Source organism: Malaya genurostris, chromosome 3 (genome assembly GCF_030247185.1).
Source record: "Malaya genurostris strain Urasoe2022 chromosome 3, Malgen_1.1, whole genome shotgun sequence".
Classification (NCBI taxonomy): Eukaryota; Metazoa; Arthropoda; class Insecta; order Diptera; family Culicidae; genus Malaya; species Malaya genurostris.
In genome coordinates this window covers 90,845,195-90,868,025 of record NC_080572.1, presented here as the reverse complement: position 1 = coordinate 90,868,025, position 22,831 = coordinate 90,845,195, and the positions used below count along the sequence as shown (strand labels likewise).

General features: G+C 37.5%; 1 protein-coding gene across 7 annotated transcripts in view; it reads left to right on the top strand.

Moving 5' to 3' along the window:
- The window catches only part of LOC131438003 (A disintegrin and metalloproteinase with thrombospondin motifs like), a 432,210-nt gene extending 424,824 nt beyond the window's left edge, over window positions 1-7,386 (top strand). For 5 of the 7 annotated variants that reach the window (XM_058607737.1, XM_058607740.1, XM_058607734.1 and 2 more), the window contains one exon: window positions 6,275-7,386. In XM_058607737.1, the coding sequence (XP_058463720.1) occupies window positions 6,275-6,390 (116 nt within the window). In that variant the 3' untranslated portion in view covers window positions 6,391-7,386. The remainder of the gene's footprint in view (window positions 1-6,274) is intronic. The other 2 variants (XM_058607741.1, XM_058607736.1) reach the window with 1 other exon arrangement.
- The last annotated feature ends 15,445 nt before the right edge of the window (window positions 7,387-22,831 follow it).

The following is a 22,831-nucleotide window of genomic DNA, read 5'->3' as shown; positions in this document are numbered from 1 at the left end:
AAAAGAAAATTCTGCACGAAATCAACCGAAATAAATTTGACTGGATCCACTTTTATTTAAGCCGTCTACATGCTGTAGTGTCAACTGCTGCAGCTCTATCCGAAGTTGTAGCTTTTTTTTTGCAGAATACAAATCACACTCACTCTGCAACGTTTTTTTTCTCCAGTAGGTCTAACTTTCGAAGCTCTATTTCCAGAAGTAGTGCCGATGGGTTATTTAGGAATACAATAGCAACTGATTGTACACTGGATGTCTGGGCTAACTCAAATGTTTCAATCTGACTAGGTTCCATTTCGAATGACCCTCTTTTTCGATTATATCAATCATATCATTGTCGTTGTAATTTCTAATGCTTTCTAAACCTCTTTCCAACACTTGTTCACAAGAACCCAGTTCCGATAGTGGCTGTTACAGTGTTACACGAGCCAGCTCTCATACAGTCCGTGTGCTGTACCTTTTCAAAAACACGCACACGAAGTCTGAAGCACACGCTCGTGTGCCATGTTGCTACTAGATCAAGAGTCGTATGCTTCGAAGAACCAGCTCGTGATGCTGGCTCATCTGCTGACTCATGAGCTGGAATGGGGAGCTAGCTCATGAGCTGACTCAAACTGGAAACAAATTAACAAATTTCAGATCCTTTAATGTTCGCATCGCCGAGCATGTCGCGCCCACTCTGGCTTCACACTGAATTGGAAGAAGTGAAAATAGCTCTTGAATACTCAAGATTAGTTCCCAATTTTTATTGCACGAACACGTTTTATTATGAAAATATTTTTAATTCAGTGGCGTCTCGTCCTCATGTGCACCTCGTGCACTGCACAACCGGTTGAATTGAGGGAATGAACTGCGTCCCAACCCCATCCAAATTCAATAATGATTTTGGAATCTTTATTTATTCGATGAAAGCAGGTTGGATCGCGCCGAAATTGCGTGTATTTACACGCATGTTATATACATTAGATATAAAATTTCAAGTATCTATTGTCACTGTGTTAGTGTCTTTTCCGTGCACCTGAGTTAATGCACAGATTCAAGAAAAGAAAGAATTACTCAGCTAAGCTCTAAGATTTGTTTGTTTAATAAAAAATCCCATCCGAAAGTAAATCGTTATCTCATTGTATTGAAAAACACAAGCGAATCTCCATTCGTCAATCTTTAGTTTTCACTTTTTCACTTACAATGAACTGTTACATCTGCTATCATACCACATGAGCAGTGCACAACTAGTCAATTTTGTCACGAGACGCCACTGATTTCTATAGCTTTTATCATAATCGCAGACTGCTATAGCAATAGTGTGAACTCGAATAACGCATTCCCGAGCGAAACTTACGACTATAAAAAGAATTGCACCGAAGCAAAACTTGAATATAAATTTGGCGTAAGGTGATTAAATACCCAAATCCCCTGCACTGGAGGAAGCGCTATGTATAAATATAATTGCATACATTTCGGCTGCTGATACACTATATGGAATAAGAAGTCCCGGGACGAACAAAGCAAAAGTCGATTTTTGACCGTGAACACTTGATCCATCGGTCCCTCGAACATTTTGATGCCCTTTGAGACAAAAAAGATTTGTCAAGACCTTCAAAATAGTCTTCCGTTTCTGCAATGATCTCAGCATTCGACGAAAATTTCTTTCACTGGAGAAACCTTTTCTGGCTTGGAAATAAATTATGGTCGCTGGGGGTCAGGTCTGAAGAATACGGGGGATGGTGGACCAATCCGTACCTCAAAGCAGTCAATTTCACCGTTGCTTATGCATGAATTCACTGGTGCGTCTTTTTTCAATAGCTTGATGAAAACTCTTGTCTCCCCTGCGAATGACCAATTATGGTTAAAACCGGGGTGAAATAAAATAACATTATTAATTAATAATAAGAACTCGATCAGCTGTTATTCAAACACTAGTGGATAGATTGTCATGTTATTTGGTATTGGGTCATCTTTTTTTCGAATTTTTACACGAACATTGAAAGGTTTGCGTTGTGACGCTCGTACAAATCGATATATTCAAATTATCGATAATTGAGTATTATGACGAACTGATTAAACTGTTTCGTAGAAATTATCAGTCATTAAAATTTCTGGTAGCCTTGTTCCACATCAACAGCTCGAGCAACCCAAGAAGGCTGATCCATTTAGTTTTTTTTCTGTCATGCACTGAAGAAGCTTTTGCGCAATCAAATAGTAAACAGTGTTGTCACCATCACCATTGAGAATGGTATAGATCTGGCATGCATTCGATAAAATTTTCAGTGTAGTTTGCTCTTGATGATGGACCAGATATTTTCTATAGGATTTGCATCAGTCGATTGGATCTACCTAAGCTGACGTTGTCATTATCCTCCATCCAGGTGCGACAGAGGCGATTTTGATGCTTCAGGTCGTTGGGTTTTTGAAATACCCAATTCATGTAATCAGCACAGAGAACAACTCATAATAAATTGCTGGACTGCTCAATGCGCCACCGTTAAATTTATTACACACAATAAAATCTCTACTTGGATGCCTGTTCTCTATGTTATCAGTTTCGATCATCTTCTCGGTCGACTTCAAAGGCTTCGTTTGTGAAATTCTAGTTTTTCTATTACATTCAAATTCTGCTCGACAAACTCTGAGAAGCAGCCCTAAACATTCACTCTAATTGGGCGTATGACATTTAGCTCAAACTGGTACGCCAAAAAAGTAGCTTCATCCGACAAAATCGTTTTCGACATTGGCTTCCAGAATTTAACAGCAGAGAAGACGGTAAAATCAAACTTTGTACACGTTTTCAGTGTGACGAACCATTGTTGTTGTACGGATAGAGAGCCGATTCAACTCCAGAAAGATTGAAAAAAGGGTGAAGGCATTTTTGCATCTTTCTTCAAACCGATGTAATTCGAAAACTAATCCTTGTACAAATATTGTGTCCAAGAAATCAATTGGGCGCTTTGTAAAATTAATAACAATCTATTGTTTGAATGATTAGTTTTCATCTAAAATTTAAGTGCCCTAACTTCTACATTTTAAAAAGACACTTGTCAAACTAGCATCTGAAATTAGTTTCCAGAACCAAACCCACTAATCCAAATACACATTTTTTGATGTGAAACACATCTTTATTTTCTATATAGGTGTGCAAATCAGAAACTCAAGGAAAAATACACGTAGAAATGTGGTCAGGTTTGAAACACTTACAGCTCAGTCCATTTTGTATCAATTATTAATTTTATTTCATTATTTGATTGGAAATATTTCTAAGATTCGATTTGAATGTATCAAGTCACGTATTTTCAATTATAAATGATTGAAATTTTGATTAGTATCGAGCAGTGTCCTATTTTGTCTGCTAAAAATCTCCGGCATATCGGATTTCCCTGCCATAGACGACGGTTTTGAAGAAGTAAGCGATATATCAAAGGGAAAGCATAACTCGGATTGGTCAATCGATGCAAACGCAAAGCTGTTGGAAGCACGCGAATCCATAAATAGAAGCAAAATTATAACTAACGTTTCAGTCCTACGCGTAGCGTGCCAGAGGTGGGTTGCTGCTAGACAGCAAGACAAAAAGTGCCATAAAACGATTTGAAGCTCCAATTGGTATGCTCTGATCTTGTGTCATGCAAGCTCGGATGAAATTCCATGTTATGTCGTTTCACCTGAGAAATTGACATCTACCCTAGCGTAAATTTTGATTAATTTCTAATTGATATAAGATGAACTCGATTGATAACGAGAGAAAGTTCATCGCTTCAACCGAAATCGCAGAATGGTAGAAAAACTTAACGCTATAAAAATAACTGCCTGCTTGCATACAAAACTAGAACACAATCTTGGCGAAGAGAAGCTTTAAAATCAAAATCGTATCGCAAGTATGTACAAAGATATAATATTGGTGTAATTTCGTCGGCTATAAAACAAACAATGTTCGGTGTTGGTTCCTAATCAAGATCAATTTAGGCAGACTCTCGTGCAATTGCGGATTCAAAAGTGTGACGATTGATTGAACTGTTTGATTGTAGATTATTAGAAATTATGGTTGCGTTGTTCCACATCAATGGCTCGAACAACCCCATGGGGCAGATCCTTGTAGTTTTTAGATATGCTTTGACGTGGTACTACGCCTTAGTTTCCTACATAAAAGTGCAAATTCAAAGATTGAAAATTAAAATTTTACAAACAGTAGTCAAGTTGTACATTTGAAGTGGATGCAGAGACAAATTTGACTAAAGACTAATTTTTAAAAACTACAAGGATCAGCCCCATGGGGTTGTTCGAGCCATTGATGTGGAACCAAAATTTCTAATGATCGACATTTTCAATCAAACAATTCAATCAACCGTCAGACATTTGAATCCGCAATTGCACGAGAGTCTGCTTAGATTATTCTTTATTAGGAACCAACACCAAACACGCGAACCCAAAATATATACTCTATTTGTCTTGATTTGTATTTGTTTTGTAGCCGACGAAATTACATCAATATCCCAAATGTATGCAATTATATCTTAAGCACTCAAAATTTACGCTAGGGTAGTTGTCAATTTCTCAAGCTAAACGACATAACATGGAATTTCATCCGAGCTTACATGACACAAGATCAGAGCATACCAATTAAAGCTTCAAATCATTTTATGGCACTTTTTGTCTTGCTGTCTAACAACGACCTACCTCTGGCATGCTACACGTAGGACTGAAACGTTAGCTATAATTTCGCTTATATTTATAGATTCACGAGCTTCCAACAGGTTTGCTTTTGCATCGATTGACCAATCAGAGCGATGCTTTCCCTTTGATATATCGCTTACTCCTTCAAAAGCGTCGTTTATGGCCGGGAAATCCGGTATGCCGGAGATTTTTAGCAGACAAAATATGACACTGCTGGTTATCAGTAACCATTTCAATGATATATGATAGAAAATACATGGCTATGAACATTCAAATCAATACGTAGATATATTTCCAATCAATTGGTGAAATAATATTACTGATTGAAACTAAACTGACTGAGCTTTAGGTGTTCAAAACCTGACCACATTTCTACTTGTATTTACCCGTGAATTTCTAATTTGCACCCCTATATAGAAAACGAAGATGTGTTCCACATCAAAAGGTCGTAAGTGTATTTGCTTGCACTTTCTTCAAATCATGATGATAACTCGGGAAATGTAAATTTTACAAAAATGTTTTCCAAGAAGAAATTGTAGGAAATCGAATGGAGAAAACCAACAAAAAAACTAAAATAAGAAAGAAACGTCTCATCTGGAATTGCTCACTCGATTTCCGACACCTTCTTAACAAAAATTTTGCACAATTCATAGCTTTTAAGTTACAATGATTCCAAGATAGGTTTTAGGTAAAAACTGGTTTGTTATATTGAAAATGTATAGCAAAAAGTTTGATTTAGACCCGAATATTGGAAGTCTGAAAAACCATTTTTTCAAAACACTCTACTATCAAAATTACCATCTCCTTTTTTGTGGAACATGTTGTAACTCATTTTTTTTTTCATTTCACTGAACCACCTCCATAAAAGCTATGTGTGATATTATGTTTGCTAAAGACTATCGTAGATTCTAACATGAACAATTATGCGGGTCTATGTAGGATACGCCATCTGAAAATAAATGATCCCAAAACAAGATTAACAACTGTGTACAAATAAGAGCATGTAAATAAAGTTGAACAGTAAAAGAATATTCTAATATAACTGTAAAATAAGTAATGTAGCGTTTCTAAGTAATATATTGTAATTATGTAAGTTAGGCTTTGCAATACTTCAATAATACATTGTAATTGTGTAAGTCAGATTCTAAATAATTCTTCAAACAAAAAACAAAAATCTATGCATGAAAGCAATGTATTTTCTCAGCCATATTGTTTCAAATATTTCCATTCATTGATAATACTTGGTTTGCACTATACTTTCCCCAGACCAAAATTGCTCGCTTCTAGTTCGGAACTCATTTTCACAACGAATTCGTAGTGACAAGTAGCTGTTGAACTCCTTTTTTTCGTAGTACTACTCACATTTACAATCCTATTAGACAGTAGTATCTGGACTCTTCATCACCAAATGCTATCTAGTGCTATGAAACTATTCTCATTTTGATACCCCATGTAGAATACTGCTCGTACATTACCGCTACTTCATTTACTATTATTTAATGGACCCAACCGCCGATTTTTGTAACCTTGTACTAATCAAATGTGTCTGTTTCTTTCTTGTTTTCTTTTCTTTTTCTTCCATCTCTATTCTACCGGGCAAAACCAAACTCGCCAGCAGTGGATGATGAGGACCGGCGATACAAGAATTTCATGAATGCCATCAAACGAAAACGATTACAACATCTTAAGGAGCAGCTGCAGCAACAGGAAATCGTCAGCAATCAACAATAATCAACACGATCGCCGCCGAACAACAACGATGAAAGAGAAGAAACAAAAAAAACACAACACAAACAATCGAAACTAGGCTTTAATTTACGTCGTAGACTGACCGAGTCCTAGTTAGCTGAGACTCCAACACTGTATGATAGCATTTTACCATGAGGCGAACAGAGATACAATTTGTTTTTCAACTCCCCAAAAGTGTCCTTATGAGAAAAAAAATCACAAGAGGAGTAAGCCAGAACCTGCCGAGTGTCGGCGAGGATTCATTCAGCGCATTCAAGATCAGACACTGCATCACACATTTCCACCCATTCGAGTAGGGCTAACAAAAGTAAAGAAAAATTGAACACAATAAGACAATTATATGTATGTATATGTAGAAGGGAAGAATCGAGTACTTAGCGAATAGTGTCGAGAGACGGAAGCAAACCATACTTTAAATTATGAAGCAAAACATTCAAAACAATGTGATATCGAATTGTGCAAATAGGCGAAAGAACTATAACTTCGAATGCAAGTGTAATGTAATGAGTCTTAATTATTAGTTGTACTAGTATTAAGAAACGTGGCATAATTTTTGATAAATTATGTATAAATTTCAAGTTAGTGTCTTAAGAGAGCCGTACAACAACTATGAGTGAACGAAACCATCAACAGTATAGCTCGTTCCTGGGGGTGTCCAAAACGAAATTCCCGGAATTGACCAACTGCAACCCTAGGTTAAGTGTCGAAATAAGCTCAAAATATATTTTGGAAAATTAGACGAAAGAATAAAAAAAAATAGGAAAACTATCATACCACAACATAAAACCTATTTTTAACAAACTGCTACTATTTATTACGGATGATATTCATCAGATTCATCGATCAATTGATACGCGTCCAGTTCCGTTGAGGCACAGAAATCACCAAACATCACTTGCTTGGATACTGCTAAACCTATCGATACAGTTCAATAAACAAAAAATGGCTTTCATTTGATACCTTTTTAAACAACAGTAATCGTGTCGTATATGAATGTAATCCAAACACTAATCCTGACTTGGTGCAAGAACCAAAACTGTCTAATCAGTAAATAAGTTCGCTTTGCTTCCTTTTCTTCTGCGCTCGGTCATCTGCTATTTTGCGCTTGAACCTCACAAAATGATACTTTGTTAGTTTTGGTTTTCACTAAACGGTTACAGCTTTTAAAAAAATTCACCTAGAAACATTCTACTGGATTTGCGCAAGTGACTGACGTCTGATAATGTTTGTGAGAGAAATTTCCCAATCTTCACGGGATTATCTAGTATTTCTAGTTGCATTAAAACAATAGGTTATCAGTTTTTGAGCAACAGGAACAGTTCCTTATTTAGAGGTTGTTGTACCGCATGGATATCAGTTTTCTCAGTAAATTTCTAATACTTTTATTCAATTTGTACCTACTTTATTTGATATTTTTATTCAGGCCTATTTGTGTACAAGCTTTACGTGGCCGATTGAGCCGATTTTTTAAATAATTTTTTTTTGAGTTGGATCTCGTTGTCACCCTTTTTCTAGGGGGAGAGGAGTTCGTTGCTAGTTGCTGTAGATGCACCTTGTTGTACATTGGTTGCAATTGCTGGTTGGTTGGAGGGTAAGTTGTTAACTGCAGCTGGTGTACTTTGTTCTATAGGGGATGATGATGGATTCGTTGAAGGGGATGCTTTATTGTTGTTGGTGGCTGTCACAGGTGTACTGGGGTTGCTTGGGATTGGTGTGAAGGAAGCACCGTTGTCCTTTGGTGTGGTTGTCTCCTTGTCCAGTTTGGCTTACCGTAGTGAACAGTTTTTTGGCAATATTGACATGTGGCCATCTGATTGTCATAGGTATCAAGTGATTAGCACGGAATTCTTGTATCTTGCCGAAAATCACATAAGAAGGTATAGCCTTCTTCAAGTGTATGCGTAGTAAACGTACGCCATTTAGAACACCGGGGAGAAAATTCTTCCACTTTTCTTTTTCGATAGAGAGAATCTCTCCGTATTGGGACATAGTTTTGCGAATATATGAATCCGTGACGCTTGAGGCAAGATCATGATATTTTTGGATATATAAGTAAAATGAGAAAGGCATCATCACACCATTAGATGGATTCAAACAGGGTTTTTTGTTTGAGCAGTTTCCACCCCCACCTGGTTCGTACATAAAAAAGTAGGAAAATTTGCCGGAAAATCCACAAAGTTGTTTTGTATGGAAAATGGAATTTTCCTTTGAAAAAGTCGCCTATGCTTGCTAGGTCATCGATAGGGGTTTAGTGCGACCCGGGAAAAAAAATCCGCCACGCTTCCCTCAAGACGGTATTGAGAGTCTCATGGTCATGTAGAATAAACACTTCTATGGCCTAAGAGCAGAGTTGCAATTTGTTAGTCACGTCGAATAACCTTGATAGACTGACTAAAATGATCGTCAACTGTAATCTGTACTGTGAAAGTGACTGTCAAAGGAGATACTTGATAGTTCTATGACTAAGTAGAAGTATACTCAGTCAATAGCAGATGACGGTTTGGTTTTCTCTCTCATTTTCCTATTCACTTGAAGTAAATGAAAAACCTATTCTAATCCACCTAGTGGTGTAATGATGCCTTTCTCATATTACTCATTACATCATAAATACAACCGTGAAATTCGCAAAAACAACTGTTTATTGAATAGAAATAGGAAAACTTGTTCGGACCTAATCTCACAAACTATATAAATCCTGTTTACCCTGTAGTTCCGGATCCGAAAGTAGTATCCACAACAAATTAAGGAATTCCATATGATGTAAAGAAAAGTGAGTGAGATCTTTTTGCAGTTATTAATCACCATTTCCGAATCTTCCGAAACCGGATTCAGATGAACGGAATAGCCGAAGTTGGTTCGTTTGTTACCAACAAATATGACCTACAAATTGGAACAGTTTTGAACGTAGTTAGTTTGTGTTTTCTTCTTTTTTCGGTGTTGTACATATTGTCACTCTATATGGCGATTTGGAAACTTTGGCACTCATCGCCCTGTAACTGCGGAACCAGAAGTCGGATCCGGATGAAATTTCACAGTAGCTTTAAAGACAGTATGAACTTCAATTCAAATCAAGATTTATGAAAATCGGTTCAAGCATCGCAGAGAAATCGAAGTTAATTTAGTTTTAGGAGTTTTTCTTCTCCACTTTCGGTGCTCTCGGAACAGGAAAAGAGGGGACCAGTTGTGCCGAATTAAGTTTTCATGCCCACAAACTAACAAGCTCTGCAAACTAGAAGAATTTATCAGAAAAATTTATAACTCATGTACCTGTTTCAAACCATCGTTCGTGGAAAAATACTGATAAATTTGGTAATTTTCCACTTATCACGCTTTAGTTCCGGAACCGGAAGTTGGATCCAGATAAGATGTTCTACAAATTTTTAGGATATTATAAGACCTTTCATTTGAATCTAGTTTGCGAAATCGGTTGAGCTGTTACAGAGATAGTTGAGTGTAGACTTTTTCTCAAATTTTCACATATTACCATATAACTCCGGAACCGGAAGTTAAATTCAAATGAAATTCAATAGCAAGCTATGGGACCATAATACCTTTTATTTGAATCTTAGTTTGTGAAAATCAGTTTAGCCATCTCTGAAAAAAGTGAGTGCATATTTTTTTCATTTTTTGGTACATATCATTCTATATCTCCGGAACCGGAAGTCGGATCGAAATGAAATTCAATAGCAGGCTATGGGACTATGAGACCTTTCATTTTAATCTTTGTTTGTAGTCGATTTTCACAGTGATTTCGTAGCCTTTCTATATGAGAAAGGCAAAAAGAGAGTAAACATAAATCGATAAAGTAGAGTAAACATAAATCGATAAAATTCATTATTCTTTGCAAGAAATAATCGGATTTGAAGTTTATTGAAGTAAATGAATATATTTCAGTGTTTATGCTGATTGATTATTATTTAGTCACATCGTTATAAAGCTGTGAAAGTAGTAAGGAAGATAATATCAATTGTATCGGCAATCAATGAGTGTCATGACGAGTGAAAAATTGAGAGAATTTGAGGTTTGACATACCAGCTCTCAGACTCTCAATACATGATGATTTATAAAGCCTGGTTGGCAGCTGTTCAGTGACATAAGCCATCCAATCTTTATCGTACATTGTTGCTAGTTGATAATGACAGATATCAGCTTTGCCTAAGTGTAAAAGTAAATCTCCGCAATAATTGAAAGAAAGGTGGACACGTGCAGATATTTTCCGTTCTCATCGAGAAGAGTCGAATGGTATATAACACTAGGGGACTCTGGGGCTCCAATCAATAGCAGATTTTCCATCTATTTTATATCCTTCCTATAGCGAAATGCGGAAAATATCTTTAAGTACTTAATTTAGTACAACAGGAAATAACTATAGTTTCAACTGATAATCAGCAAGTTCTTACAAAAAATTAATTGGAGTAGATTAGGTTGAGGAAAACTGTGGTGATGTTGTTGATTTGTTTCATTTTGTTTTAATTATGTGTACAAACTGTTGGTTATAAGTGAATAGTATTTTACCTTTCCCTAAGGTTTTTTTTAAAGAAATTATTGATACTCTTCATCCACGCTTGGCGAGTGGATGTCAATAATTTATAGTTTTCTTTAAACCAAAGATGGCGGTTTTCGGTTTGTAGATATTCTTGAAAATTGCTATATATTTTGTATTTTCGAAACGAGCTCGACAAGCAAAATATTGAAATTAATGTTATATTTATTCCTAACTTACGTTTAGGAAACCTAGATGACCAGAAACGATTTGTTGTGGGTATTTATCATATAAATGAATTTAAGCATTGAATTTTAAATGTCATCGTAATCGGTCTTGTTCTGTACACAACTCTGTAATTTTTTAACTCAATATGGGACGCTAGCGGGGCACTGTAAAATTTTTGTGAAATTCAATTTTTTTAAACTAATGAACCCAACTATATTTTGTTCAATTTTTAATTATTTCAAAGCTCGAATTTCAATTCTAGGTGATCTTTACCGATGAAAAATGATGAAAAATGAAATGAGTTCAATTTAGATAGTCCCGATTTACCCGGATTTACCGGCTATTGGCGAGATCTACGGAAGAAACCGAGTACTTCTCCAGACGTATTTTTGAAGGAGGATCTCTAAAGGTTTGGCTTGAATTTTATGCTACAGGAAAGCTTAATTTGGCATTCAAATCTTGTAAGATGAACTTGACGGATTGACGGATGAGGTTCTTAACAGCTGCTTGATTTCGTTTAATGTATCGTTGCAAAAAAATCGTGTTTGGACAAGATGATGCCAGCACTCCCACCAGTTCCGCTCCAAAGTCCTGGTTTAACGACCGGAAAATTGAGCTCCCGTGGTGACCAGCCCGTAGTCCGGATCTAAATCCAGTGGATAACATCTGGAGACCCTCTTAGAAAAAAACGTTCAACGGTGGTCCTTCATTGGTCCAATACTTTGGATCATTGGTCCAATGAATGTCCAATCAATCGTTCAACGGGAGCCCAACACGGGACCTTCGTTTGCCGATTTTGAAACAGACCGTTGAACCGAATGCCATTTTTTTCGTTCAACAAACCCGACAGACAGAGGTCCATTGTTGAACCATTATCAATATGATGAGTTGGAGCCCCGTGGGACGAGTTTTACTGGACAATTCTCGAAGTTTTTTCCACTTATTTTTTTAAACTAACACTACATACCTATACAATACTCCTACTTCACGTGAAATAACAAATCTTCTTTCTATATGAAGGTAATACCTAATTATGATCTGTTTGTATGGGACTTAGGGGTATTATTATTTGTATTTGGCAGTACCACAGCGTTGCTGAGCTTAAAGTGGCAGTTTCGGAAGCGTGAGAGTATTTTAAAATGGAAATTTTAAAAGGCCCTTATTACCGTTCTCACTTCCACTTTCACATTCACTTCACTTACATGTCACTTCACTTGATTTTACCTATTACCAGTATCACGCATCGTGAAGTGATCACTGTGGTGGAAAAAAAAATTTTTTTTCAACAAAATATTGGTGGCGTGATGTTCATAATGGCATCAAGTTCATCCAAGTAAATACTTTTGTCTTTAAAGCGACTTCCGTAATAAGGACCTACATTCACTTCACTTGATTTCCACCGTGAAGTGATACTCATAATAAGGGTCACAGTCACTTCACTTGGTTTTCACCGTGTAGTGATACCGGTAATAAGGGCCAAAAACTTGGTTGTAAGTATGCCCCAAAGGGATTCGTCAGGTTACCGAGCCTGCTGGAGGACCAACTGATTATTAAAATTATTCCTAAATTTCTCTGTAAAATCAATATTTTTATATGTATCCATAAAAAAACATAAGTGCGGCTATAGCAACCTAATTTTATGAATTTGAATAAATGACTTTCTGTTGCAAATTTTCAATTCAAATTTGAATTTTACTCTTAAGGGGCGGGTAGGGTCTAACAGTTTTGAGAAATCATTTATTTTTTTCTTTGCATTTTCAAATATGAAAACATTTCAAGAACATTCTGTGAAATTGTCAAGCCTATCGGAACAAAACTCAGCAAGTTATGGGCCTCTATCTTTGCTTATCTCATACTGCGAAGAAGTGAGAGCTCGGCGCACAGACCCATAATTTCTGCGTTGATTGACTTAAAACCTTGACAAAACATTCTTGAAATGTTTTATTATAACAAAATACAAAAGAGAAAATATGATTTTTTGAAAATGTTAGACCCTACGGGCTTCAATTTTATAAACAAAAATCTTTAAATGCGTTTTTCTCGAAAGTAGGTTTTAAAATCCGTGTCCATCGTCATTCAAAAACTACAGCATCAATTTTTTTCAAATTTTGCACACACTTCCTACATGTAAAATACCAGACCCCAACGTTTTCCTTTTAGTTGTTTGTTACTTTGGGAAGATTTCACAGCTACAAAATGGCGGTTTTTTTCGTGAAAAATCTGAGTTTTGACTTTAAACAACCACTAAAAATTGAAAAATTAAAAAAAAATCAAACAGAAACGTTGGGGTCTAGAAAAACATCTACTCTATCGCTTTGATTTGTTGACTTCTGATTAGTCTGCGTTGAGATACAGTGGACACCGCAAATCATGATTTTTAGGAAGCATCCTCAGAAATACCTCACCACCGACATATTTCTGAATATTTTTCCACGAAAAAATCACAAAATGATGTTCGAATGATGCTGTGTATTTTGTTGTCCAGAAGTTTGAAAAAAAACTAAATTTATGAGTTAATTGCGATTGAAACTGATCGCATTTCTGGTGCCGTGGAGAAAGATTTATGTTGTTGTGTTTTGTACAACTCGAGATATTCACGTTCTTTCCATTCTTGTACAGGGAAAATTCTGAAAAGGCGTTCCATAGTTAAGTAAGACGTATTCACGTCAAAAAAGTGAAATTTGCTCAATTCCAGTCCTCGAGAGTAGAGAGCTTTTTTTTAAAGAACTCTACAGTAAGGCTTACATTTATGAGAAAGGTATCATAACACCACTAGGTAAATAAAACAAGATTTAACGGGTGGCAACTAAAATTTTGGAATTTTTTCGAGGCCTGTATGCTCAACAACAAACGAGCTCAGAAAGAACTATGCATGTGTATGTGCTAGCTCCAAGGGGAGAGTCGCTTAACACAAACTATATTGTGCCTCTAAAAACACACGTGATATACTGTGAGTCTAAGTGTGCCATGCTGTGCCCCATGAAACAGCTACTTGTCAAAACTGAGCCCTTTGTGTGCCGCAACTGTGCAACTGTATGAACACAAAAGTGCCGATATTGATAAATGCACCAACGCATTGTGTTAATGTATGATTGACACATTGTTCTAAGCGTCCTCCCCTTGGCTAGCTCTCTTTCTCCTCTTTCTGCTAGTATTTTCTGCTTTGTTCATGCTTGCTCAGTTTTGCTCAAAATGCCGTCGAAACAAGAAGTATTTCACGAGCGCATTGTACAGTTCTACGAACTGCACAGAAATCTCGGCAAATAGTATACGGTACAACATTTTAAAAGCAAAAATGTTGCGGCTTCGACAGTTTACAATATGCCCAACAACTGGTCGTAAGGAAGGTAGTGGAAGACCAGCCAAAATTATGGACGCAAAAGGACTTCGTTCTCATTCTCGTGCCTTCAACAACAAGGATTCACTGAGTCAAAGGGATGCCGCAAAAAAGTTCAACTGTTCTCACCAGTACATCTGCAAATCATTGAAAAGACTCGGAATAAAGTACCGACAGAAGACACGAGCCCCGGGATATACTGACGCACAGATTTCAACGCTGAATTCCCAATGCCGGTGGTTGATTAAAAAATTTTCCGGGAAAAGTTTTGTTTTGGACGACGAAAGTTACTTCCCTCTTTCGAAGACGCAGATTCCCGCAAACGATCGATACTATTTAACAGATAGTTCTACTGTACATCCGCACATAAAATATTAGTTTAAACATAAGTTTGAACAGAAAGTGATGCTGTACATTGTTATTTCCGAGAAAGGCATTTCTAAGCCATGGTTCAAGCCATCTGGGTTGGCAATCAATCAAGATGTGTACCAGAACGAATGTTTGTAGAAAGTTTTGATCCCGTTTTTTCAAAAACATCATGCTGATGGACAATGCGTGTTTTGGCCGGATAAAGCGTCATCGCATTGCGTCAAAAAACACAATCGTTCCTGAATACCCATTCGATCCCATTTGTACCCAAAAACCACAACCCGATAAATCTACCTCAGTGTCGCCTAATCGAAGATTTCTTCGGGGTTCTGAGCTCCTTGGTGTACAAAAATAACTGGAGAGCCACGAATTGCTAACAGTTAATTGGTAGAATCAAGAGATGCATTCGCAAAGTTGACATGAAGGCCGTACAACGCTCCTGTTCCGACATCAAACGGAAACTTTTTTTTTTAAAATAAACAATGTATCTATAATTTCAATAAATCAGATCTTCTCCAAGTATGTTTGTCTTTTTTTGACAGCTTGAGAAAGAAATTCCAAAATTTTAGTTGCCACCCGTTAGTATTGCTTCAAAAGGTCTTTAGTGTAAGTAAAACAACTGTTAAGATATAGTCGGTTAAACTGAGATTTGTTATACTTTATATGCAATCTTCAATGATACGATTTTAAACTACTGATTCTGAAATAATTACATACCTACCAGGCGTAAACTACAAAGGAAACAATTCAAGATATCAGTATTCGGATTGAGAGTGTACATTTAGCTTCAATTCAACAGCCTATCTGCTGCCGACACTACCCGGAAAGCTCACCCTTTATCGACTGTAAGCTTCAGAAAAGCATCAACATAAAACCGGAGCAACTTGTAAAGCTTTCCTTTCAAATGTCTGAATGCAAGAAAAACTTATATCGAAGAAGATAACAAAGTACAAGCCACAACTACAGGTATTCAAACCTATTTAGTCATGATAATCGAAAGCCATGTCTCGTCTGATACAAGCTGCAAATTCTTCTCGAAAACAAATATTGAAACTGCATCGCAACATCAGATTGCATTTGAGTGCACTGAATGGACTGTCATGAAGTGAAAACGAGCTCATGGCTCTGGCTGCCACAACAACAACAACAAAAACTACAGTAGCAACTTGATCGACGTCGAAAGAAAGTGCATTGCAGCGGCACAAGAGGTTGAACGAAACAGCAGTGAAGCTACTGACATGTACGCACCAATAATGGCACTGGGAGTGAGTGATTTACATAACTGAATGAAATTCCGCCGGGGGTGTTCGCCACTGTCGGTTTCTTACAGTTTGAAGCCGGCACACGGCAGCGTGAGCTGTCGAAGAGGAAACGTATGCATGTGCTCCCCAAAGTTTACTGAGTTTTGAGATGAATGATGCCGATGATGAAAAACTGTGTCGATCATCTTGATTTGATGATGTGCTGGTTTCAGCTAATTTCACTGTGGTGTGATTTTTGAAAAGGATACAAGTAAGAGATTTTCAACATGGAAATGAAAAAAAAGGTTCTTTAAACTGAATATTACATTTATCTATTAGGATTGATTCGAAAGTTAGAAATTACCAGTACGTTACAATCTGTGGAACTGTGTGCCCAAAAAAAAACAAAAAAAACTGCAGCTAATTGACAGTCTAATCGCTCGCAGATGAAACAACGATGTTCGATCGATCATAGACCCCAAACTATTGCGATACGGAGTGGCAACCAGCGAGACAAATCAGTAATATACGAGCACGGCAATTATGAGAACAGCAGTGAATATTGCTGAAATCTGAAATCACCACCTCGTACCGCATTGCAACACCATCGCGCATGGACGGCGCGCTCGCAGTCAGTGCCCCCGTGCGGCTTGGCCTTGCTACTTTCATGAGCCTTACCGAGAGCATACAAAAAACTGTTCGAACTATGACCTAAGAGATTTCTTCCAAAGAAATGTTGATTTTGACATTTGGCGTCTCGTGCGCAATTTGCACTCGATGATCGTATGGTTTCAGATGTCAAAGAAGAATTTTTCCATGCAATTAAAATAAATTGAAACTTTTTCCTTTCACTGTTTGAAAACCGCACAAAAACAATACACCACGGATTTGTTTGAATTAATCGTGCTCGCCTATGAATTCCACTCGGCAAGCCAGGTTAACTAAATAATTTTTTTTATGTAAACCGGTATGAAGTGAGCGTTCAAATAAAAATATATCGATAATGAACATTTGGTGTGAACGAACCTTAATATAACACCTGCCAAACATATTAAATATACATCAAGTCATCGAACAAACATCATATTAAAGCTTGCTTCATTTAGAATTGGAACAAACTTTTGCTCATATTGTGGCGCTCTTGGTGAAAGGATTTGGAAGTTCTTGGCGCCTACGTGTCGGGAATTTTGTCAGCTTCACGTATGATTTTTGACATTCCGCAAATCGACGGTACTTTGCAAACAATTAAGAGGAATCCTAATCTATCGGACCGTGATTTGGCCAGAAAATTCGGTGCTGTCCATAGTACCGTGAGGAGAACTCGACTCCGGAAAGGAATCAAGTCGTATCGAGCTAGCAAACAGCCAAATCGGACCATAAAACAGAATAGTGTGGTCGAAATTCGTTCTCGGAAACTATATGACCAGGAGCTGACCAAGTTCGACGGGTGTCTTCTGATGGACGATGAAAATTATGTCAAAGCTGACTTCGGGCAAATCCCAGGTCAAAAATTTTACTTGGCAACGGCTAGGGGGGATGTGCCAGCCAAATTTAAATTTGTTTTTGCCGACAAATTTGCAAGAAAATTTATGGTTGGGCAGGGCATTTGCAGCTGCGGCAAAAAAACGAAAGTTTTCGTTACAAATAAGACAATGACATCGGAACTATACCAAAAAGAGTATCTCCAAAAACGATTTTGCCGTTCATTCGATCCCACGACCATCCCGTAATGTTTTGGCCAGATTTGGCAAGCTGTCATTACAGAAAAGTCGTTCAAGAATGGTATGCAGAGAAAGGGGTCTTGTTTGTTCCGAAAAACCTTAACCCACCCAACTGCCCCCAGTTCCGCCCTAATGAGAAATACTGGGCAATCATGAAGAGGAGACTCAAGGCAAAGGGAAAGGTTGTCAAAGACATCAATCAGATGACGACCTGGTGGAATAAGATAGCTAAAACGATGGACGAAGAAGGTGTGCGTCGCCTAATGAGCCGTGTTACAGGAAAAATTCGAGAATTCCTTCGAAACCGTGACGAATAATTTTATCCGTATTTTTTCTTAAAAGTATGAAAAAACACTACATTTGTATAAAAAAAGATCTTGAATTCAATAATAAATAACCGAAATACAGGCAATTGTCTTTGTTCCAATTTTATCTGAAGCAAACTTTAAGTGGAATTGAGTCACATGTAAATTTCCAATTGTTTACTGTGTTCGTTCTGAGAATTGTTCTGTTAAATTATTTCAAATCCCAAGAGGGAACTACAATTGGCTCCGGTTTGTCACTATTGTTTCAAATCTATTCATATTGGTATCTTCAAACGGGTTTATTACTAATAGATTAAAAAAATTATATTTCTAGATACTGTTCAAATTTTTACAGTGTAGGTATTTTTGAAACGGGTATTGACCTTGAATAGGGTTTAGCAGATTGTTTGGCATCCTTTATGGGGTATCAAATTTACTTCTGTTCGTACATACTGTGAATCGTGCTGCATTCTTCCGGGAGTACAGAATGGTGTTGCTTTTGTAAAATCTATAAATCCTCTCGGGGGTTGGAGGTTTTATAAACAGTGCATAGTTCTTCAGAAAGAACGCACATAGTAACAAACCTAAATAGGTTTTACAGCAGACTGTTCGGGACCTAGTAGAGGTTCAGAATTTACTTCTGCTTTCACCAAATGTGGTCAGCATCCCTTAGGGATGCAGAATTTACTTTTGCTTTTTTGTGTCGTCAATTTTCCCCATCCTCCTAGTTCAAACCTTACCATTTCCCTTCAATCATTCCCTCTTATATATCAGGAAATTGATGCTTAAAACAAATTGATGGCAAGGCACAAATCTCCAAATATCAAGGAGAACGTGCCATTTGAGCCAATTTGTTCTGATTCCTGATACTGTTTAACCCAAGATGGCGGCTTCCCGTTTTTCGAGGTTTCTGCGAATTCTTACAGTGTAGGTATTTTTGAAACGGGTTTTACTACTTGGGTACTAATTGGAATAGGTTCGTCTCATAGAGAATATTTAATGCCGTTTTTAATTGGTAGTGTCTCATCTACAATATAATGTACTAATTTGTTAACTATTTTGCTGACAACAATCTGCATCTTCGAGTTCCAGTTACGGGACAATTCAACACTACGGCAATATTATGGAAACAATCCTACATTTGCCCAATATTGAAAGATGGCGATCGTCGTAATGTTATAAACTATCGTGGCATAACTAATCTTTCCGTTTCATCGAAACTTGTGAGTAGTGCTATATTAGATCGAGCAAGGAATTATATATCATTCGATCAACATGGATTCATGCCAGGAAGATCAGTTGCAACAAATCTGCTAACACTTACTTCAAAGTGTATTGCCAGCATAGAAGCTAAAGCTCAGATGGATGTCATTTATACGGATCTAAAAGCTGCTTTCGACAAATTGACTACACAATACTTCTCAGCAAATTATCTCGTCTCGGATTTTCCGCCCATATTGTGTCCTGATTGAGCTAATATCTCTCCGAGCGAGATCTACGAGTAAAATTGAGCAACAGTTCATCATCACTTTTCTCTAACAACTCAGGAGTTCCCCAAGGCAGTAATTTAGGACCTTTGCTTTTCGTGTTATATTTCAATGATGTTTTTGGGAACTGATTTCAAACCGACATATGCAGACGACCTGAAATTGTACCTCGTCATTTTCACTGTGGAGGATTGTTGGCGGTTGCAAAATGCACTTGAATCGTTCGTAGATTGGTGTAGTCGAAACAAACTTATAATCAACGTCGCAAAATGTCAGGTGATCACGTTTCACCGTACCCTGAGACCTGTTAAATTTGACTATCGCATCGATGGCCCATTCTTGACTTGAGTTACCCAGGTTCGCGATTTGGGAATATTTAATCAGTAAAATCGCCAAGGATTTTAAGGAGGGTATCGAAAATAAGCTATCCACAAATTTTTCTGTCAAATTATAATAAAAAACGATATTTTATTCAAACTAAAAATTGATCCGTTATTGTACGAGGTTAAACTTGAGCATAATGAAAACCGAATGAAATTTAAGTTATTCCTTCAAGAATTTTCGAACTTTTGATCGAATGCTCTTCATCAAGTTCCGGACAAGTGTTGCATCGCATTTTTTGGACGCTTGAGACCAAATTTTTTTGAACTCCTGCGTGTTCGCAGCTGCCTTACCAGTCTTCTTGAAGACCCTCTTCACGATTGCCCAGTAACGTTCGATGGGTCGAAGCTGAAGGCAATTTGGTGGATTGATTTTTTGTCGTGAATACGACTTACTTTACTATGGGGCGCCTTTTCAAAATTTACCCTCTGAGAGAGTGATAAGTTTTTGATCGTGAATATCTCATGTTATATCTAATGAATCAACATAATTCTTGCTTCACGCCATCGGAAATATGATCACAATTGTATAATAAAATTTTCAGTTCTGTGACATATTCTCAAATAGTTCAAAATTAAACTTTTCTGAAATGTTTGGTATAAACGAGTATCATAGAAGATAATTCATAAGGCGCGTTTGCCTTTCTCGTATTTTGAAAGCTCATAGCTCAGTGATCTGTAGAAGGATTAATATAATCTAACTACCAATAGAATCAAAAATTTTTAACTTGAACGTGTATTGCAACAACATTGAAGTTTTTCAATAGTACACTATTGAAAAACGTGTTTGATTTAACCCATGAAAGCATCAGCCAATCAGAACGCGAGATGTCTGCATCTATACAAGAGCATCCATATAAAAGTTGAGTGGTTCATTTTTCCTACCATTTGCTGAGCAACTGTTCCCGAAACAAGACATACGAGAGCAACATCGAGGACCTGTCGTCTTACTGTTTCCCGATCTGAATGCACGAGACACCGTCAGCACAATGACACCGAAAATCGGCAGCCAAAAAGTCCAGCAAGGCCCATTGCTGAAACAAGACACACACGAGAACCATATCAGATCTCAATATTTCCTACCAAAAGATTCATCAAGATGGAAGCTAATTAATTTGCACCGTCACTAACACATTCTATTACGAACGGCAATGCGAAAGCGAAAGTGATGATTTTGAACACATCTTTATACTAGTATACAAATATGCCGTGCGAAACAGAGTTGAACAAATGAAAGAGATGTACAAATGTTTCCACTTGATTTGCGCATTCTACTTTCCAGGCATATCAGAACTGGCTAAACTTAAAGCAATCCTAAATATTTCTTTATCACAGTGATGTGGTCGTCCTGAAAAGGACGGGGTTTTCAACTCCTCATCGTTACGGATGGCCAGCTGCAGATGGCGAGGGATGATTGTCATTTTCTTGTTATCACGGGCAGCATTACCGGCAAATTCCAACACTTCGACAGCCAAGTACTCCATCACTGCCGCCAGATAGACCGATGCACCGGCACCGACACGTTCTGCGTAGTTTCCCTTCCGTAGCAGACGATGGATTTTGCCAACTGGGAACTGCAGATCAGCACGGTTCGAGCGGGACTTTGCCTTGCCCTTAACTCTTCCTCCTGTGTGCGTGTTTCTGCGTTAACAGCTCGACAGCCAATTCAGTATTACTGGCTGGTGCTATATTAACTCTCTCTTTTATATCGTCTCACTGTTTCCCGTTCTGCGAAGGGGAGGTCCCTACACCGTTACCAGTAGCTGGTATAAAATGAAATGTGATGTGAGAAATAGCGTCATTTAAGTTAAAGCAGCTACTCTGAACGTACGAGACACCGTCAGCTAGATGGCACCAAAAACCGGAAAAAAGGCAGATTTGTACCGTCACTAACACATTCAATTACGAACGGCAATGCGAAAGCGAATGTGATGATGTTGAAGACATTTTTGTACTAGTATGGGGTCGTGTGATACAGGGTTGCCATATATACAGGTTAATCTGTATTTTATTTATACATACACATATGTACAGATTAATCTGTATTATTATTATTATTATTATTATCATTATTATTACTATCATTATTATTATTAAAATGACTTGCATACCGAAGATCGTCGATACATTTCAGACCAGGCCATTGCAATTGTTTCGCACTGAAATCTCGAGAAAAATCAGATATCTTCGAACTTCATAGCTTCAATAAAAATAAACTACAAATTTGTCGTACCTAGCCTCCTATATTGGCAAATTAAAAAGGAATTGTTTCAAGTTTGGAATATATAGTTGTAGAATAGTAGCTGTTTAATGTAACTAATCTGTACTTTAATGTAGGTGCATCGCTTCAAACTCTATTAGAGAAAAAGGGGAAAGCTTGCACAATTCATACAATCAATCAACTAACTGATATTCGGAAAAGTGATGGGAGCGTGCCAGTTTTTTCGTATTCACGACATCCAGTTATGTCTGACATTACCCACCCGCCTTTTTTTCAACGAAATTTATACCCTTTTCCGCAAGCCAATTGAGAGTGGTTTTGGCATAGTGAGCCGACTCTAAATCCTGCCAAAACAGTGGAGGTGTACTATGCTTCTTATATAAAGGCAGCAATCTTTCCTGGAGACACTCAGATCGATAGATTCCTGCATTTATAGCTCCGGTAGTGTAAAAAATGGTTGACTTCAAACCACAGGAACATATTGCTTGCCATACCAGTATCTTTCGACCGAGTTTCTCCACTTGAATCGACCTGTCCGCATCGCTCACATCCTCCCCAACAACGACAGTTAAGCATTGTGGACCTGAAGGATTTTTGAGTCCTCCTTTACATAAGTCCCATCGTCCATCAAAACGATTGCATCCGGACACT